The sequence below is a fragment of the Bombina bombina genome, chromosome 11 (assembly GCF_027579735.1).
Source record: "Bombina bombina isolate aBomBom1 chromosome 11, aBomBom1.pri, whole genome shotgun sequence".
NCBI classification, from domain to species: Eukaryota; Metazoa; Chordata; class Amphibia; order Anura; family Bombinatoridae; genus Bombina; species Bombina bombina.
This window is the reverse complement of record NC_069509.1, coordinates 4,141,453-4,159,800: the sequence shown is the minus strand read 5'-3', so window position 1 is coordinate 4,159,800 and position 18,348 is coordinate 4,141,453. Positions and strand designations below refer to the sequence as shown.

General features: G+C 40.4%; 1 protein-coding gene across 1 annotated transcript in view; it reads right to left on the bottom strand.

Moving 5' to 3' along the window:
• SRCAP (Snf2 related CREBBP activator protein) overlaps positions 1-18,348 on the bottom strand; it is a gene marked incomplete at its 3' end in the record, with an annotated part of 711,452 nt that overhangs the window by 638,044 nt on the left and 55,060 nt on the right. Inside the window, 1 exon segment of the mRNA XM_053695102.1 lies at positions 6,540-6,737. Coding sequence (XP_053551077.1) covers positions 6,540-6,737 — 198 coding nt within the window.

The following is an 18,348-nucleotide window of genomic DNA, read 5'->3' as shown; positions in this document are numbered from 1 at the left end:
AAGGACCCAGACAAGCCGGCCAATTTCAGACCTATCTCTTTGCTCAATACTGACCTGAAGCTAAACGCCAAAATATTAGCGACCCGAATTAACAAGTTTCTCCCACAATTAATACACCAAGACCAGGCGGGCTTCGTGCCCACAAGGGAGGCGAAGGACAACACTGTAAAAGTACTCAATCTCATAGACTACGTTTCTCAGACTGAGCTCCCCGCACTGTTCCTCTCTACTGACGCCGAAAAGGCTTTCGACAGACTGGACTGGACCTTTTTACAGGAGACACTGAGACGATTCGACTTCCCAGCACAGTTTATCCACAAAATTATGGCCTTATACACTAACCCAACTGCTCAGGTGAGAGTGAACGGGACGCTATCAGAAGCGTTCGAGATACGAAATGGCTCCAGACAGGGTTGCCCCCTATCCCCTTTATTGTTTATCCTTTCATTAGAACCCCTAGCAATCAAACTTAGAGCAAACTCTCGCATCACAGGTATACACATAGGAGACAATCATCACAAATTAGCCATATACGCCGACGACTTATTAATGACACTAACTGATCCCCTCACATCTATTACTCATGCAATGACAGAACTAGAACACTTTGGCATGGTTTCTAACTTCTCGGTCAACATGTCCAAGTCCGAATTCTTACCGATAGGGATCCCGAAGAAGACACTAGATGAAATCACAGCGCTGTGCCCTTTGAAAGTACAACCCAAGTATCTTAAATACTTGGGCACTTATTTAACACCCGATAAATCTTCCACGCGTAAACATAATTACGGAGAGCTGATCACAGAGTTCCACTCTCTGACCTCCTCCTGGTTATTAAAAAACATTTCCTGGCTAGGCAGAATACAAGCCGCCAAAATGGTATTGTTACCTAAAGCACTCTATATCCTACAAACTGTACCCATCCAACATATCTCCACGGAGATTAATATTTTACAAAAAATCATGAATGACTACATATGGCGACGCAGGCCGCCACGTATTAATAAAAGTACGATTTACAAATTACCAGCACAGGGAGGCCTAGGTGTACCACATCTCAGCTCATATAAACTGGCCATTTCCCTTCAAAGAGTCATTGATTGGTGCAAACCGGAGGGCGCACAGCATAAAGGATGGGTACAGATAGAAACCCACTTAGCTGACACGCATTATATGGGCAATAAATGCTGGAATCTTACAGCTTTAAAAAACCCTAATATCTCAAAATCCTGTATCACTAATGAAACATGGAGGGACTGGTTACTAGTCCTTAAAATGTTCCCAAAAATATCCACAAAATGCTCCCCACTCACAAATTTACTAATAAACCCTGAATTCCCCCCAGGCCTTCAAAATGTAAAGAACTTAGACACCTCGCCTTCTTCTTACGTACAGATACACTCACTTTTAAACAATGGCAAGCTAAAAACAAAACAGCAAATAGATCCAATGTCGGTTCCTTTCTTTGCCTCTTGGTTTAATTACCACCAAGCTAGACACTTTATTATATCACATAGATGCAAAGCTGACTTCTTACGACCCCCAACACAGTTTGAGCAAGCGTGCATAAAGGAGTCAAAATCCCTCAGATCAGTCTCATCACTATACAGATTAGTTTTGGAGAATAGATTTCCAAAGCTACCTTCATACACAACGGGGTGGGATAGAGAGCTGGACACAAACACTTCACATAAGGATTGGCTTGATAGATTTAAAAGGCTAACGCGGTCTGCACATTCTTCAGGGGCGAAAGAAACCAATATAAAAATATGTATGAGGTGGTATTTAACACCGGCAAGACTCAAACACATATATAAAACAAACTCAGGCACCTGTTGGAGAGGTTGTGAGCAGGTGGGGCATATGAAACATATTTGGTGGGACTGCATACCCATTAAGACCTTCTGGGTAGAAATTTTCAACAATATCAACCAGGTCCTACACACACAACTAAACCCAAATGTGGAGGTCACTCTGCTTCAACACATACCTCAAATAACATGTAAGATACGTAGGCAGTTATTCCAAATTATGATAAATACAGCAAAACAGATGATCCCCAGATACTGGAAGTCCTCCAAAACCCCTGATATTAATGATTGGAAGAGATTAGTTAGCAAAGATTTGATGTTGGAAAGGTTTCATTACTTGCAAGTGGGTAATTTAGACTTCTTTGAAGATATGCTCTTTTTATGGGAGTCTTTCCAACATGGGCACAATTGAGAATAACCCCCTTTTTTTAGACACAATTATGGATATAAATGGAATTTAGCTTTCGGTCAGGGCACACTGGGTTCACTTATTATTTATTTATTTATTTAATTTTTATTTACTGTTGTTATATTTCCTTATTTTCCTGTATTTTTTTTTGATAAAAACTGTTCGCATCTTATTTTATTGCGCACAGCTGAGGCGCATACAATTTGCAATGTTATAAAAGGTCATCTGTCAATAAGCACAGTCCTACATCTTAGAAACACAGGCTCCCTATACTGTATGCATTTCTAGAAACTTTCATTAAGTGGGATAGCCAAAGACTTAAGCTCAGATGAAAAGAGACAATTGCACATGGACTGCATTTTGACCTGCTGAAGGCCTTTGTAACTTCAGGTCACGGGCGTATAAGTGCCACAGATGTCCTTAAAGATATACTGTAGTTACGCTGTTTTCTTTCTTTATTTTTTTTTTTTTGGATTTTGTTTGTTTTACACTCTGTTGATGTGAAAATTTAATAAAAAATTGAATATATAAAAAAAAAAAAAAAAAAAAAAAAATTAATCCGGGAAAATTGATATACTTCCGGTTTGCCATATGGGGGAATCTTTTAGATGTTACACAGGAAGTGGAGGGGAATCTTTTAGATGTTTTTTTTTTTTACTTCTTTATTTATATATCCAACAGCAAACATAGTTGTATACATTTACACCTTTATGCACCACGCAGGGTCAGGTGTAAAAACAAAAAACGAAAGGAGATAACATAGGATTTAAATAAAAAGATCTCTCCTTAAATACAGTATTTTGTAGAACACACACAGAAAAAAAACGAGAGCTAACAAAATATTCTCATATCGTTCATTTGCATATGCTGTTGGAAATTTTTCGCATAGGATAAACGGTGGATCCAATCAGACTATCATTCAAACAGAAGACAAAAACAAGAACAAAGAAAGAGAAGAAAAAGAGAAAAAAAAAAAAAAAAAAAAAAAAGATAATAAAAGGAAAATATGTTTTTCCCTTCCTATCTTATCCCCCCTCCTCCGCCTCCCAGCATTATTACATGTAACCATCAGGCTTAATATTTATTGTCTTGTCTCTATCTTAACTCCCTTCTTCCTTCCTTTACTTTTTTCTTTCTCTTGTCTCGGTCCTTTCCTTTGCTATTTCCCTTAATCTTATTTTCTTTCGCTGTCCTTCTCCCCTGCCCATTCCCCTTCTCTCCCCCTCCCTTTCTCTCAAAAGTATTCCTTAAATCTTCTCTCATGTAGTAATCTCCCTGTGACCAGATACCCATAATGGGGGAAACAGTCCTAATATAACCAGTTCCAAAAAAGCCATCGTATTTAAAAAAGGCTGTAAAATACGCCTTTGAACCTGAAGCGGATAAGATATAATTAGCGGAAGCCAATCCATAAGAAAAACTCCTATTCTGCTGTCCGTCAGAGATTTAGTGTGAAAAGATTCAAATAGAATTTGAAACTGAATTTCTTTAAGGAACTCTGAGACCCTGGGGGCTGTATGGTTTTTCCAGCCCTTGACAATTAACTGTCTTGCAGTAAAGATAATAGTATTTAATATTTTTATCACACGTTTAGGACGCAAATCAGCATTGGTTAAAAAAAATATCTCCTCCGCAGCAAACGGAATCATGTCTTTATAGTGTTTACTATACCAATATCTTATCTTTTGCCAATATTGTTGAATCTTAGGACAAGACCAGATTATATGGAAAATATCAGCCCTATCCAGAGAACACCGTGAACAAGCATACTTTTGGGTGGGAAAGAATCTAGCCATTTTATTGGGAGAAAGATAATAATTATTAACTAGTTTTAAATGTGTTTCTCTCCATGATATAGAAATTTGTAATTTTACTGACTCTAAGAAGCTGCGCTCTTTTAGATGTTACACAGGAAGTGATACTACACTTTATGGGGGAATCTTTTAGATGTTACACAGGAAGTGGAGGGGAATCTTTTAGATGTTACACAGGAAGTGATGCTACACTTTATGGGGGAATCTTTTAGATGTTACACAGGAAGTGGAGGGATTTGGCGCCCAAACAATACAATTAATCAATTAAACTACCATATAGGCTACTTCTAAACTGTATATAAGGCCAGCTGCCATTACCAATATTCTAGTCTTGAGAAAGGCCCTTTTTTGAGGGCAGAAACGCGTTGACATATTGGTAAGCATTACTTTAATCTTTACTTCATTCTCATATTGGATACACTATGTTGTGAATTTCTTTTTTTTACAGGGACACTTTTTAGGATACCATAGGAGCAGCTGACAGGTGCTAGGATCCAATCAGCTACTTCAGCAACCACACTCAGGAATTTGGATCTGTTAAAGTAACTAACATTGGAAGGAATCAATTTCCTCACTTTCACCTTGCTTTTCATCACCCTTTTTTTCCATTTTTTAGTTTTGATTGACTTATTTTTGTTCTTCACTAACATTTGTTGATCAACTTTTTGAACACTTTTTTGGATTATATTTTATTTTTTATTTTTTATGTTATTGCATATTGTGTATTATATTTTTTATGTTATTGCATATTGTGTATTTTATTTAATTATATCTTAACCTCACTGGATTAAGTAGCTAGCATTTTTATATCCATTTGCACTCACTCACTACTTGATTGTATCTATACAATTATTTTGCTACCCCCCTTTTTTTGCACTGCAGTGCATTTTTCTATTTTTTGGAACACTATTTTTGTAACACTAATTTTGAACACTATTGTTTGTATTATTGTTTATTAGTTTTTTGCTTGATGCACTTGCTACAGTTGCACTTAGGCTAATTCTGTTTTATCAGTTTACACTCTTATTCTGGTGTACCACTCACACTGATCACCTGTTATTACCTCTGTTTTTATTGTAATTATCAGCTTTGGCCCTTTGAGCCACTTCTGTAAGATATTCCTGTATTTGTAATTTTATTTATATGTGCTTTTTACATTTTTTATATATAGTCTTTTATTACTGATGCTTTTTAACATGGTTCATTAAATAATCTTCTTTTATCTCTCTGTGAGTATATTTATCCCTTGGCCTCTTGTTGGCGCTGTATTCACTTCTTACTACTTGCTAATAACTGGTGGACACTTTTAAGGGCTAAATCGATTGTTGATTTAAGTGATTAAGGTTTTGAAGTGGATTTCAAACTTTTTAATATTTGGGGAACGTTTTTATCGCCAGGCACTAGTTAAGACACCTTCCCAGTCAGGAAGGGCCTTTCTCTGTAGTAGGCAGAGCCTCATTTCTGCGCCATTATTGCGCAGTTTCTTTTGAGTGCAGTGCATGCAGCTGCATGTGAGAGGGTCTGGTATCCACAGAAAACGTTTCTAGAAGGCTGGAATTGGTATCGTATACACCTCTGGGATAAGTGAAGTCGCAGCAAAGGCTGTGGCTGGGACTGTAGTGGGGTTAAATTGCAAACGGCTCCAGTTTCCGCATTTTAAGGGTTAACAGCTTCAAAATAATCTTTTATCTCTCTGAGTATATTTATCCCTTGGCCTCTTGTTGGCGCTGTATTCACTTCTTACTACTTGTGCATATTTTTTGGAGGTTGGTTAGGATCTCTGTTTGGATACAGCTTGGGGATTACCTTAGCGCTTGTACACACACCCTTTTCCACCAGTTATTAGCCCATAATAAGCCCTTTATTCTGTCTGAGTCTAAGAAAATGGCTTACCGATCCCCATGAGGGAAAATGACAGCCTTCCAGCATTACACAGTCTTGTTAGAAAAATGGCTAGTCATACCTTGAGCAGAAAAGTCTGCAAACTGTTCCCCCCAACTGAAGTTCTCTAGGCTCAACAGTCCTGCGTGGGAACAGCAATTGATTTTAGTTACTGCTGCTAAAATCATACTCCTCTTTAAACAGAACTCTTCATCTCTTTCTGTTTCAGAGTAAATAGTACATACCAGTACCATTTCAAAATAAACTTGATAGAAGAATAAAAAACTACAACTAAACACCACATACTCTTCACCATCTCCGTGGAGATGCTACTTGTTCAGAGCGGCAAAGAGAATGACTGGGGGGGCGGAGCCAAGGAGGGGCTATATGGACAGCTTTTGCTGTGCTCTTTGCCATTTCCTGTTGGGGAAGAGAATATTCCCACAAGTAATGGATGACGCCGTGGACCGGACACACCAATGTTGGAGAAAAGGGGTTTAACTGGAGTATGACAGGACACTGAGGAAGTTGGCTTAGATCAGGTCTATGTGAGCAAGAACAGACTCTATATACTGAATGGTCAAGTAAGCTCTCTCAGACACCAGCATTAAATAAAACACTCACATGTTTAGCCTGCTCAGCCATCTCTGCATGGCTGTCCCATCGCTGAGCACTTCCCGCATCCTGCTGAGAACTATCCAGCATGTCATAAATAGGGGAGCAAGGATCCGTTTCCTCAAGTTCCCCAGATAGATCAAAGGGGGAAAGTTCCCCGCTGGAGCCAGGGGACATTGGATTACTGCCCGTCATTCTGTCAGATGCCTGTGGAGAGAGAGGTAACGTTACATAAGAATGATTGTGTACTAATCATCACCCAAGGGCACTGCCAACCCCTCTAGTAGTCATTAACTCTGTTTAACTGCTAAAGTATTCCTGCATGGTAAAACAAATGCACTGCCTGCCGCCCCCCCAATATACACAGGATATGCATGCACAAACCACTATATATACACACACACACACACACAGTATATATATATTTGCCGAATTTGGGTAAACATGATATGTTAAGATATGTATCTGTTGGCGCTCTATAAATAACTAATAATAATAATAATAATAATAATAATATGTACTGTTTTGTGCCCTTCGTCAGAGGAAATAATGGCATCTTTATAGCAACGTCCCGTGCAATTTGACACTTGACTACACCTTTGTGTATAGGTTACTATGGTAACAGAGGGCAGTTTTGATTGGCGGTGACGCATCACGCTCACGCTGTAGCGTGATGACGTCACTATGAGCCAGCACGATAAAATCGTTTGTAGTGTGTATATAAGGTGGGTATTGATAAGTTATGTTAGATGTTTCTTTGGGGACACGTTTCAGGATTTGGTTGTGACATTTGACAAAGGTGTGAGGACACACCTAAACGTTATGTCTTTCCACTAAGGATTTACATATAAATTACTAACTTTTTCTAGAAGACTAGTTAGTGCCTTTTTTATGACGAGAGCTTCTATGAGTGTATAAGGTGCACCCTGGTAGCTGTGACTGTAAGACTGTGCTTATCCTTCATTGGGGATTTTTTGTCTATTATATTGGATAACGCACTCCAGCTTTGTTTATGATTGTACTTTTTGCTATATACGGAACCTGATCAAACTAGCTAACACACTATTTTTCATTTGGATTGCACAGACTTTTATATATCATTATGGCAACCATAGCACCGGATATGGACACTATGTATATGGATGAGGATCTAAACACTGAATAGTTTGTTTTTACTGATGAGGACGCAAAGAGGATCAGAGTTGTGGATGATCTGAGTGAGTTGAGGGGCGACACCCCAATTAACATATAAATTGCTTAATTACGTAAAAAAGAGATCGATTTTCACCTCCATGTGGTCTACCTCTCAGGGTATCATCGCAAGAAATATATTCCTAGGGATTTCAGAATCAAAAATATCCCTACCCTGGGTCGACAAAAACATAATTTATGTAAGAACTTACCTGATAAATTCATTTCTTTCATATTAGCAAGAGTCCATGAGCTAGTGACGTATGGGATATACATTCCTACCAGGAGGGGCAAAGTTTCCCAAACCTCAAAATGCCTATAAATACACCCCTCACCACACCCACAATTCAGTTTAACGAATAGCTAAGAAGTGGGGTGATAAGAAAAGAGCGAAAGCATCAAATAAGTAATTGGAATAATTGTGCTTTATACAAAAATAATCATAACCACCACAAAAAGGGTGGGCCTCATGGACTCTTGCTAATATGAAAGAAATGAATTTATCAGGTAAGTTCTTACATAAATTATGTTTTCTTTCATGTAATTAGCTACATGTCCATGAGCTAGTGACGTATGGGATAATAAAAACCCAAGATGTGGAACTTCCACGCAAGAGTCACTAGAGAGGGAGGGATAAAATAAAGACAGCCAATTCCGCTGAAAAATTAATCCACTACCCAAATCAAAAAAGTTTCAATTTTTATAATGAAAAAAAACTGAAAATATAAGCAGAAGAATCAAACTGAAACAGCTGCTTCTAAAGAAGAGAAAACATCAAAATGGTAGAACATAGTAAAAATATGCAAAGAAGACCAATTCATTGCTTTGCAAATCTGATCAACAGAAGCTTCATTCTTAAAAAGCCCAGGAAGTAGAAACTTACCTAGTAGAATGAGCCGTAATCCTCCGAGGCGGGAATCCACCCGACTCCAAATAAGCATGATGAATCAAAAGTTTAAGCAAGATGCCAAATGGCAGAAGCCTTTTGACCTTCCTAACACCAGAAAAGATAACAAATAGACAAGAAGACTATCTGAAATCTGAATAGCTTCAACATAAGATTTCAAAACTCTTACCATATCCAAAGAATGTAAGAATCTTACAAAAGAAGTCTTAGGAAAAGACAATAATTCCTCCCTAATGTTGATAGAAATCACAACTTTAGGTAAGAATTGAAATGAGGATAGCAAAAACCACCTTATCCTGATGAAAAAAATCAGAAAAACAGAATTTATGCTTACCTGATAAATTACTTTCTCCAACGGTGTGTCCGGTCCACGGCGTCATCCATTACTTGTGGGATATTCTCCTCCCCTACAGGGAAAGGCAAGGAGAGCACACAGCAAGAGCTGTCCATATAGCTCCGCCCCCCAGTCATTCGACCGACGGTTAGGAGAAAAAAAAGAAACTATAGGGTGCCGTGGTGACTAGTGTATAAAGAAAAATAAAAAAAATTCAAACCTGATTAAAAAACCAGGGCGGGCCGTGGACCGGACACACCGTTGGAGAAAGTAATTTATCAGGTAAGCATAAATTCTGTTTTCTCCAACATTGGTGTGTCCGGTCCACGGCGTCATCCATTACTTGTGGGAACCAATACCAAAGCTTTAGGACACGGATGAAGGGAGGGAGCAAATCAGGTTACCTAAACAGAAGGCACCACGGCTTGCAAAACCTCTCTCCCAAAAACAGCCTCCGAAGAAGCAAAAATATCAAATTTGTAAAATTTGGCAAAAGTGTGCAGAGAAGACCAAGTCGCTGCCTTACATATCTGATCAACAGAAGCCTCGTTCTTGAAGGCCCATGTGGAAGCCACAGCCCTAGTGGAATGAGCTGTGATTCTGTCAGGAGGCTGCCGTCTGGCAGACTCATAAGCCAATCGGATAATGCTTTTCAGCCAGAAAGAAAGAGAGGTAGCAATAGCAATAGGATGAGGTTTGTCTAAAATTCTTTGTTGCTTCTAAATAGAACTTTAAAGCACGGACTACATCTAAATTGTGTAACAAACGTTCCTTCTTTGAAACTGGATTCGGGCACAGAGAAGGAACAACTATTTCCTGGTTAAAATTCTTGTTGGAAACAACTTTTGGAAGAAAACCAGGCTTGGTATGCAAAATAACCTTATCTGAATGGAACACCAGATAGGGTGGATCACACTGCAGAGCCGATAATTCAGAAACTCTTCTAGCAGAAGAAATAGCAACCAAAAACAGAACTTTCCAAGATAGCAACTTGATATCTATGGAATGTAAGGGTTCAAACGGAACCCCCTGAAGAACTGAAAGAACTAAATTTAGACTCCAAGGAGGAGTCAAGGGACTGTAAACAGGTTTGATTCTGACCAAAGCCTGTACAAAAGCTTGTACCTCTGGCACAGCTGCCAGTCGTTTGTATAACAAGACAGATAAAGCAGAGATCTGTCCTTTTAGAGAAATCGCTGACAATCCCTTATCCAAACCTTCTTGGAGAAAGGAGAGGATCTTAGGAATTTTAATCTTACTCCAGGAGAATCCCTTGGATTCACACCAACAGATATATCTTTTCCATATTTTATGGTAAATCTTTCTAGACACAGGTTTTCTGGATCTATCACTGAATCTGAAAACCCACGCTTGGATAAAATCAAACGTTCAATTTCCAAGCAGTCAGCTGCAGAGAAATTAGATTTGGATGTTCGAATGGACCTTGTACTAGAAGATCCTGTCTCAAAGGTAGCTTCCATGGTGGAGCCGATGACATATTCACCAAGTCCTGCACGGCCACGCAGGAGCTATCAGAATCACAGAGGCCTTCTCCTGTTTGATCCTGGCTACAAGCCTGGGAAGGAGAGGGAACGGTGGAAACGCATAAGCTAGGTTGAACGACCAAGGCGCCACTAATGCATCCACTAGAGTGACCTTGGGATCCCTGGATCTGGACCCGTAGCAAGGAACCTTGAAGTTCTGACGAGACGCCATCAGATCCATGTCTGGAATGCCCCATAATTGAGTCAACTGGGCAAACACCTCCGGGTGGAGTTCCCACTCCCCCGGATAGAAAATCTGACGACTCAGATAATCCGCCTCCCAGTTGTCTACTCCTGGGATGTGGATGGCAGATAGGTGGCAGGAGTGATCCTCCGCCCATTTGATGATCTTGGATACCTCTCTCATCGCCAAGGAACTCCTTGTTCCTCCCTGATGGTTTATGTAAGCTACAGTAATCATGTTATCTGACTGGAATCTTATGTATCCGGCCTTCGCTAGATGAGGCCAAGCCCGGAAAGCATTGAATATCGCTCTCAGTTCCAGGATGTTGATCGGGAGAAGAGACTCTTCCCGAGACCATAAACCCTGAGTTTTCAGGGAATCCCAGACCGCGCCCCAGCCTGATAGACTGGCGTCGGTCGGGACAATGACCCACTTTGGTCTGCAGAAACTCATTCCCTAAGACAGGTGATCCTGTCTACTGGAGCATGCACAGTTGTAATGGTCTTAGATGAATTCGAGCAAAAGGAACTATGTCCATTGCTGCAACCATCACCCCTACTACTTCCATGCACTGAGCTATGGAAGGCTGCAGAATAGAGAGAAGAACTTGACAAGCGTTTAGAAGCTTTGACTTTCTGACTTCTGTCAGGAAGATCTTCATTTCAAAAGAATCTATTATTGTTCCCAAAAAGGGAACTCTTGTCGACGGAGACAGGGAACTCTTTTCTACGTTCACCTTCAACCCGTGAGAACTGAGAAAGGCTAGAACAATGTCTGTATGAGCCTTTGCCTTGGAAAGAGACGACGCTTGAATTAGAATGTCGTCCAGATAAGGTGCCACTGCAATGCCCTTTGGTCTTAGAACCGCTAGAAGGGACCCGAGCACCTTTGTGAAAATTCTGGGAGCAGTGGCTAGTCCGAATGGGAGAGCCACGAACTGATAATGTTTGTCCAGAAAGGCGAACCTTAGGAACTGATGATGATCTTTGTGGATAGGAATATGTAGATATGCATCCTTTAAATCCACGGTAGTCATATATTGACCCTCCTGGATTGTAGGTAAAATTGTTCGAATGGTTTCCATTTTGAACGATGGAACTCTGAGAAATTTGTTTAGAATTTTTAAATCCAGAATTGGTCTGAAAGTCCCTCTTCTTTGGGAACTACAAACAGATTTGAGTAAAAACTCCTGACCTTGTTCCACAGTTGGAACTGGGTGTATCACTCCCATCTTTAACAGGTCTTCTACACAATGTAAGAATGCCTGTCTACTTATTTGGTTTGAAGAGAAATGTGGAACCTTCCCCTTGGGGGTAGTTCCTTGAATTCTAGAAGATAACCCTGAGAGACTATTTCTAGTGTCCAGGGATCCTGAACATCTCTTGCCCAAGCCTGAGCAAAGAGAGAGAGTCTGTCCCCTACTAGATCCGGTCCCGGATCGGGGGCTACCCCTTCATTCTGTCTTGGTAGCAGCAGCAGGCTTCTTGGCATGTTTACCCTTATTCCAGCCTTGCATTGGTTTCCAAGCTGGTTTAGTCTGGGAAGCGTTACCCTCTTGTCTAGAGGCTGCCGAGTTAGAAGCCGGTCCGTTCCTGAAATTGCGAAAGGAACGAAAATTGGACTTATTCTTAGCCTTGAAAGGCCTATCCTGTGGGAGGGCATGGCCCTTTCCCCCAGTGATGTCTGAAATAATTTCTTTAAATTCTGGCCCAAAAAGGGTCTTACCTTTGAAAGGGATATTAAGCAATTTTGTCTTGGAAGATACATCCGCCGACCAAGACTTTAGCCAGAGCGCTCTACGCGCCACAATTGCAAACCCTGAATTTTTCGATGCTAATCTCGCTAACTACAAAGCGGCGTCTAAAATAAAGGAATTAGCTAACTTAAGGGCGTGAATTCTGTCCATGACTTCCTCATACGGAGTGTCCCTACTGAGCGACTTTTCCAGTTCCTCGAACCAGAACCACGCCGCTGTAGTGACAGGAATAATGCACGAAATAGGTTGAAGGAGGTAACCTTGCTGTACAAAAATCTTTTTAAGCAAACCCTCCAATTTTTTATCCATAGGATCTTTGAAAACACAATTGTCCTCAATGGGAATGGTCGTGCGTTTGGCTAGTGTAGAAACCGCCCCCTCGACCTTAGGGACTGTTTGCCATATGTCCTTCCTGGGGTCGACCATAGGGAACAATTTCTTAAATATAGGAGGGAGGGACAAAAAGGTATGCCTGGCTTCTCCCACTCATTCACTATGTCCGCCACCCGTTTAGGTATCGGAAAGGCATCAGGGTGCACCGGGACCTCTAGGAACTTGTCCATCTTGCACAAGTTTTCTGGGATGACCAGATTGTCACAATCATCCAGAGTAGATAGCACCTCCTTAAGTAATGCGCAGAGATGCTCTGATTTAAATGTCACAACATCAGGTTCTGCCTGCTGAGAAATTCTTCCTGTATCAGAAATTTCTCCATCTGAGAAACCCTCCCTCACTGCCACTTCAGACTGGTGTGAGGGTATGACAGAAAAATTATCATCAGCGCCCTCCTGCTCTACAGTGTTTAAAACAAAGCAATCGCGCTCTCTCTGAAATGCTGGCATTTTGGATAAAATATTAGCTATGGAGTTATCCATTACTGCCGTCAATTGTTGCATAGTAACAAGCATTGGCGCGCTAGAAGTACTAGGGGTCGCCTGCGCGGGCATAACTGGTATAGACACAGGAGAAGATGTAGAACTCTCTCTACTTCCTTCATCTGAGGAATCATCCTGGGCAACCTTACTATTTGTGACAATACTGTCCTTACTGTGTTTGGACGCTATGGCACAATTATCACATATATTTGAAGGGGGAACCACATTGGCTTCCATACATACAGTGAGTGTAAACATGATCTATCAGAAGGTACAGACATGTTAAACAGGCTTAAACTGGTTAATAAAGTACAAAAACCGTTTTAAAACAAAACCATTACTGTCTCTTTAAATGTTAAACAGGGCACACTTTATTACTGAATATGTGAAAAATTATGAAGGAATTATCCAATCTTTACCAAATTTTCACCACAGTGTCTTAATGCATTCAAAGTATTGCACCCCAATTTTCAAGCTGTTAACCCTTAAAATGTGGAAACCGGAGCCGTTTGCAATTTTAACCCCACTACAGTCTCAGCCACAGCCTTTGTTGTGACTTCAACTATCCCAGGGGGGTATTTCAAGCCTTCTAGGAACTTTTTCAGTGGACACCAGACCCTCTCACATGCATCTGCATGCACTGTACTTAAAAGAAACTGTGCAATAATGGCGCGAAAATGAGGCTCTGCCTAATACAGTGAAAGGCCCTTCCTGACTGGGAAGGTGTCTTAACTAGTGCCTGGTGATAAAAAACGTTCCCCAAATAATAAAAGTGTGAAATCCACTTCAAACTTTAAATAAAAACTTAAACAATCGATTTAGCCCTTAAGAGTGTCCACCAGTTAATAGCCCATAATAAGCCCTTTATTCTTTCTAAGTCTAAGAAAATGGCTTACCGATCCCCATGAGGGAAAAATGACAGCCTTCCAGCATTACACAGTCTTGTTAGAAAATGGCTAGTCATACCTTGAGCAGAAAAGTCTGCAAACTGTTCCCCCCAACTGAAGTTCTCTCATCTCAACAGTCCTGTGTGGGAACAGCAATCGATTTTAGTTACTGCTGCTAAAATCATACTCCTCTTTTAAACAGAACTCTTCATCTCTTTCTGTTTCAGAGTAAATAGTACATACCAGCACTATATTAAAATAACAAACTCTTGATAGAAGAAATAAAAAACTACAACTAACACCACAAACTCCTCACCATCCCCGTGGAGATGCTACTTGTTCAGAGCGGCAAGGAGAATGACTGGGGGGCGGAGCCAGAGCTATATGGACAGCTCTTGCTGTGTGCTCTCCTTGCCTTTCCCTGTAGGGGAGGAGAATATCCCACAAGTAATGGATGACGCCGTGGACCGGACACACCAATGTTGGAGAAAAGGAGACACAAGAAAGAACAGAATTAAAAATTGTTCTAGCTGAAGAGATGTCTAAAAAGAACAATACTTTCCATGAAAGTAAATAATGTCTAGAGAAAACATATGCTCAAATAGAAGAGCCTGTAAAGCCTTTAGAACCAAATTAAAACTCCAAGGAGGAGAAATTGGCTTAATGACAGGTTTGATAAGAACCAAAGCCTGAACAAAATAATGAACAACAGGATGGAACACTGCCTTACCCTGATGAAAAATCAGAAAAGGAGATCCACAAGAAAGAGCAGAAAACTCAGAAACTCTTCTAGCAGAAGTGATAACCAAAAGGAACAATACTTTCCAAGAAAGTAATTTTAATGTCCAGAGAACGCAAAGGTTCAAACGGAGGAGCCTGTAAAGCCCTCAGTACCAAATTGAGACTCCAAGGAGGAGATATTGACTTAATGACAGGCTTGATACAAACCAAAGCCTGTACCAAACAATGAATATCAGAATGAATAGCAATCTTTCTGTGAAAAAGAACAGAAAGAGTAGAGATTTGTCCTATCAAAGAACTTGCAGACAAAACCTTATCTAAACCAACCTGAAAAATTGTAAAATTCTAGGAATTCTAAAAGAATGCCAAAAGAATTTATGAGAAGAACACCAAACTCGATAATAAATCTTTCTAGAGACAGATTTACAAACCTGTAACATAGTATTAATCACTGAGTCAGAGAAACCTCTATGACTAAGAATCAAATGTTCAATCTCCATGCCTTCAAATTAAATGATTTGAGATCCTGATGGAAAAATGGGCCTTGAGATAGAAGGTCTGGTCTTAACGGAAATGTCCAAGGTTGGCAACTGGCCATCCGAATGAGATCCGCATACCAAAACCTGTGAGGCCATACTGGAACCACCAGCAGTACAAACAAACGCTCCATTAGAATTTGGAAGAACTAGAGGCGGAAGATATAGACAGAATGATAATTCCAAGGAAGTGTCAATGCATACGCTACTTCCGCCTGAGGATCCCCGGACCTGAAATAGGCCCCTGGAAAGTTCCTTGTTAAGACGAGAGGCCAACAGATCTATTTCTGGAAGCCCTCACATCTGAAAAATTGAAACATATCTGGGTAAAGACCATTCTCCCGGATGTAAAGCTTGATTAACAGAGATAATTCGCTTCCCAAACGTCTATACCTGGGAAAAGGACCCCAGAATTTTGATAGGAGCTGGATTTAGCCCAAGCAAATATCAAAGATACTTTTGTCACAGTCTAAAGACTGATAGTCACACCCTGATGATTGACATACACCACAGATGTGATAATGTCTGAAAAAAACAATAAACATCTCTTCTTCAAAAGAAAACAACTGAAGAACTCTGGGAATGCACTGAGTTCCAAAATATCAAATGGTAATCTCGCCTCCTGAGATTTCCAAACCCCTTGTGCTGACAGAGAACCTCAGACAGCCTCCCAACCTAAAAGACTCGCATCTATAGAGATCATGGTCCAGGTTGAAAGAATCGAAGAGACCTGTAGAACTAAATGATGGTGATCTTAACCACCAAATCAAAGATAGATAAACATAGAATTCGAAGATTTAAAAAGTGAAATCCTAGAATCCCTGCACCATTATTCAGCATAAAAAACTGGAAAGGTTTTCTATGAAAATGAACAAAGAGAATTGAATCTAATGCTGCAGCCATAAGCCCTAAATTTCCATGCATATATAGCAACTGAAGGAAATAATAGAGACTGAAGGTACCGACAGACAAAACCCAATAAAAAAGTCACTTGTCTGTTAGAGACAAAGACAGTGACACAATCTATCTGGAAACCTAAAAAAGGTGACCCTTGTGTGAGGAATCAAGAGCTTTTGATAAAAAGATCCTCTAACCATGTCTTGAAAAAACAAAGTTGAATCATATGAGACTCCGTAGTCTCAGAAAATAAAAACATAATTTATGCTTACCTGATAAATTTATTTCTCTTGTAGTGTGTTCAGTCCACGGGTCATCCATTACTTATGGGATATATTCTCCTTCCCAACAGGAAGTTGCAAGAGGATCACCCAAGCAGAGCTGCTATATAGCTCCTCCCCTCACATGTCATATCCAGTCATTCGACCGAAACAAGACGAGAAAGGAGAAACTATAAGGTGCAGTGGTGACTGGAGTTATAATATTAAAATTTAGAACCTGCCTTAAAAAAAGATAGGGCGGGCCGTGGACTGAACACACTACAAGAGAAATAAATTTATCAGGTAAGCATAAATTATGTTTTCTCTTGTTAAGTGTGTTCAGTCCACGGGTCATCCATTACTTATGGGATACCAATACCAAAGCTAAGTACACGGATGATGGGAGGGACAAGGCAGGAACATTAAACAGAAGGAACCACTGCCTGTAGAACCTCTCTCCCAAAACCAGCCTCCGAAGAAGCGAAAGTGTCAAATTTGTAAAATTTGGAATAAGGATGAAGTGAAGACCAAGTTGCAGCCTTGCAAATCTGTTCAACAGAGGCCTCATTCTTAAAGGCCCAGGTGGAAGCCACAGCTCTAGTGGAATGAGCTGTAATTCTTTCAGGAGGCTGCTGTCCAGCAGTCTCATAGGCTAAACGTATTATGCTACGAAGCCAAAAAGAGAGAGAGGTAACCGAAGCCTTTTGACCTCTCCTCTGTCCAGAGTAAACGACAAACAGAGAAGAAGTTTGTCTAAAATCTTTAGTTGCCTGTAAGTAGAACTTCAGAGCACGGACCACGTCTAGATTATGCAAAAGACGTTCCTTCTTTGAAGAAGGATTAGGACATAATGATGGAACAACAATCTCTTGATTGATATTCCTGTTAGAAACAACCTTAGGTAAAAACCCAGGTTTCGTACGCAGAACTACCTTGTCTGAATGAAAGATCAGATAAGGAGAATCACAATGTAAGGCAGATAACTCAGATACTCTTCGAGCCGAGGAAATAGCCATCAAAAACAAAACTTTCCAAGATAAAAGCTTAATATCAATGGAATGAAGGGGTTCAAACGGAACACCCTGAAGAACTTTAAGAACCAAGTTTAAGCTCCACGGAGGAGCAACAGCTTTAAACACAGGCTTAATTCTAGCCAAAGCCTGACAAAAGGCCTGGACGTCTGGATTCTCTGCCAGACGTTTGTGTAAAAGAATAGACAGAGCTGAAATCTTTCCCTTTAGCGAACTAGCAGAGAAACCCTTTTCTAAACCCTCTTGTAGAAAAGCCAATATCCTAGGAATCCTAACCTTACTCCATGAGTAACTCTTGGATTCGCACCAATATAAATATTTACGCCATATCTTATGGTAAATTTTTCTGGTCACAGGTTTCCGAGCCTGTATCAATGCATCAATAACCGAATCCGAAAACCCACGCTTTGATAGAATCAAACGTTCAATTTCCAGGCAGTCAGCCTCAGAGAAATTAGGTTTGGATGGTTGAAAGGACCCTGAATTAGAAGGTCCTGCCTCAGAGGAAGAGACCACGGTGGACAGGACGACATGTCCACTAGGTCTGCATACCAGGTCCTGCGTGGCCACGCAGGCGCTATCAGAATTACTGATGCCTCCTCCTGTTTGATCATGGCAATCAGTCGAGGTAGCAACGGAAATGGTGGAAACACATAAGCTATGTTGAAAACCCAA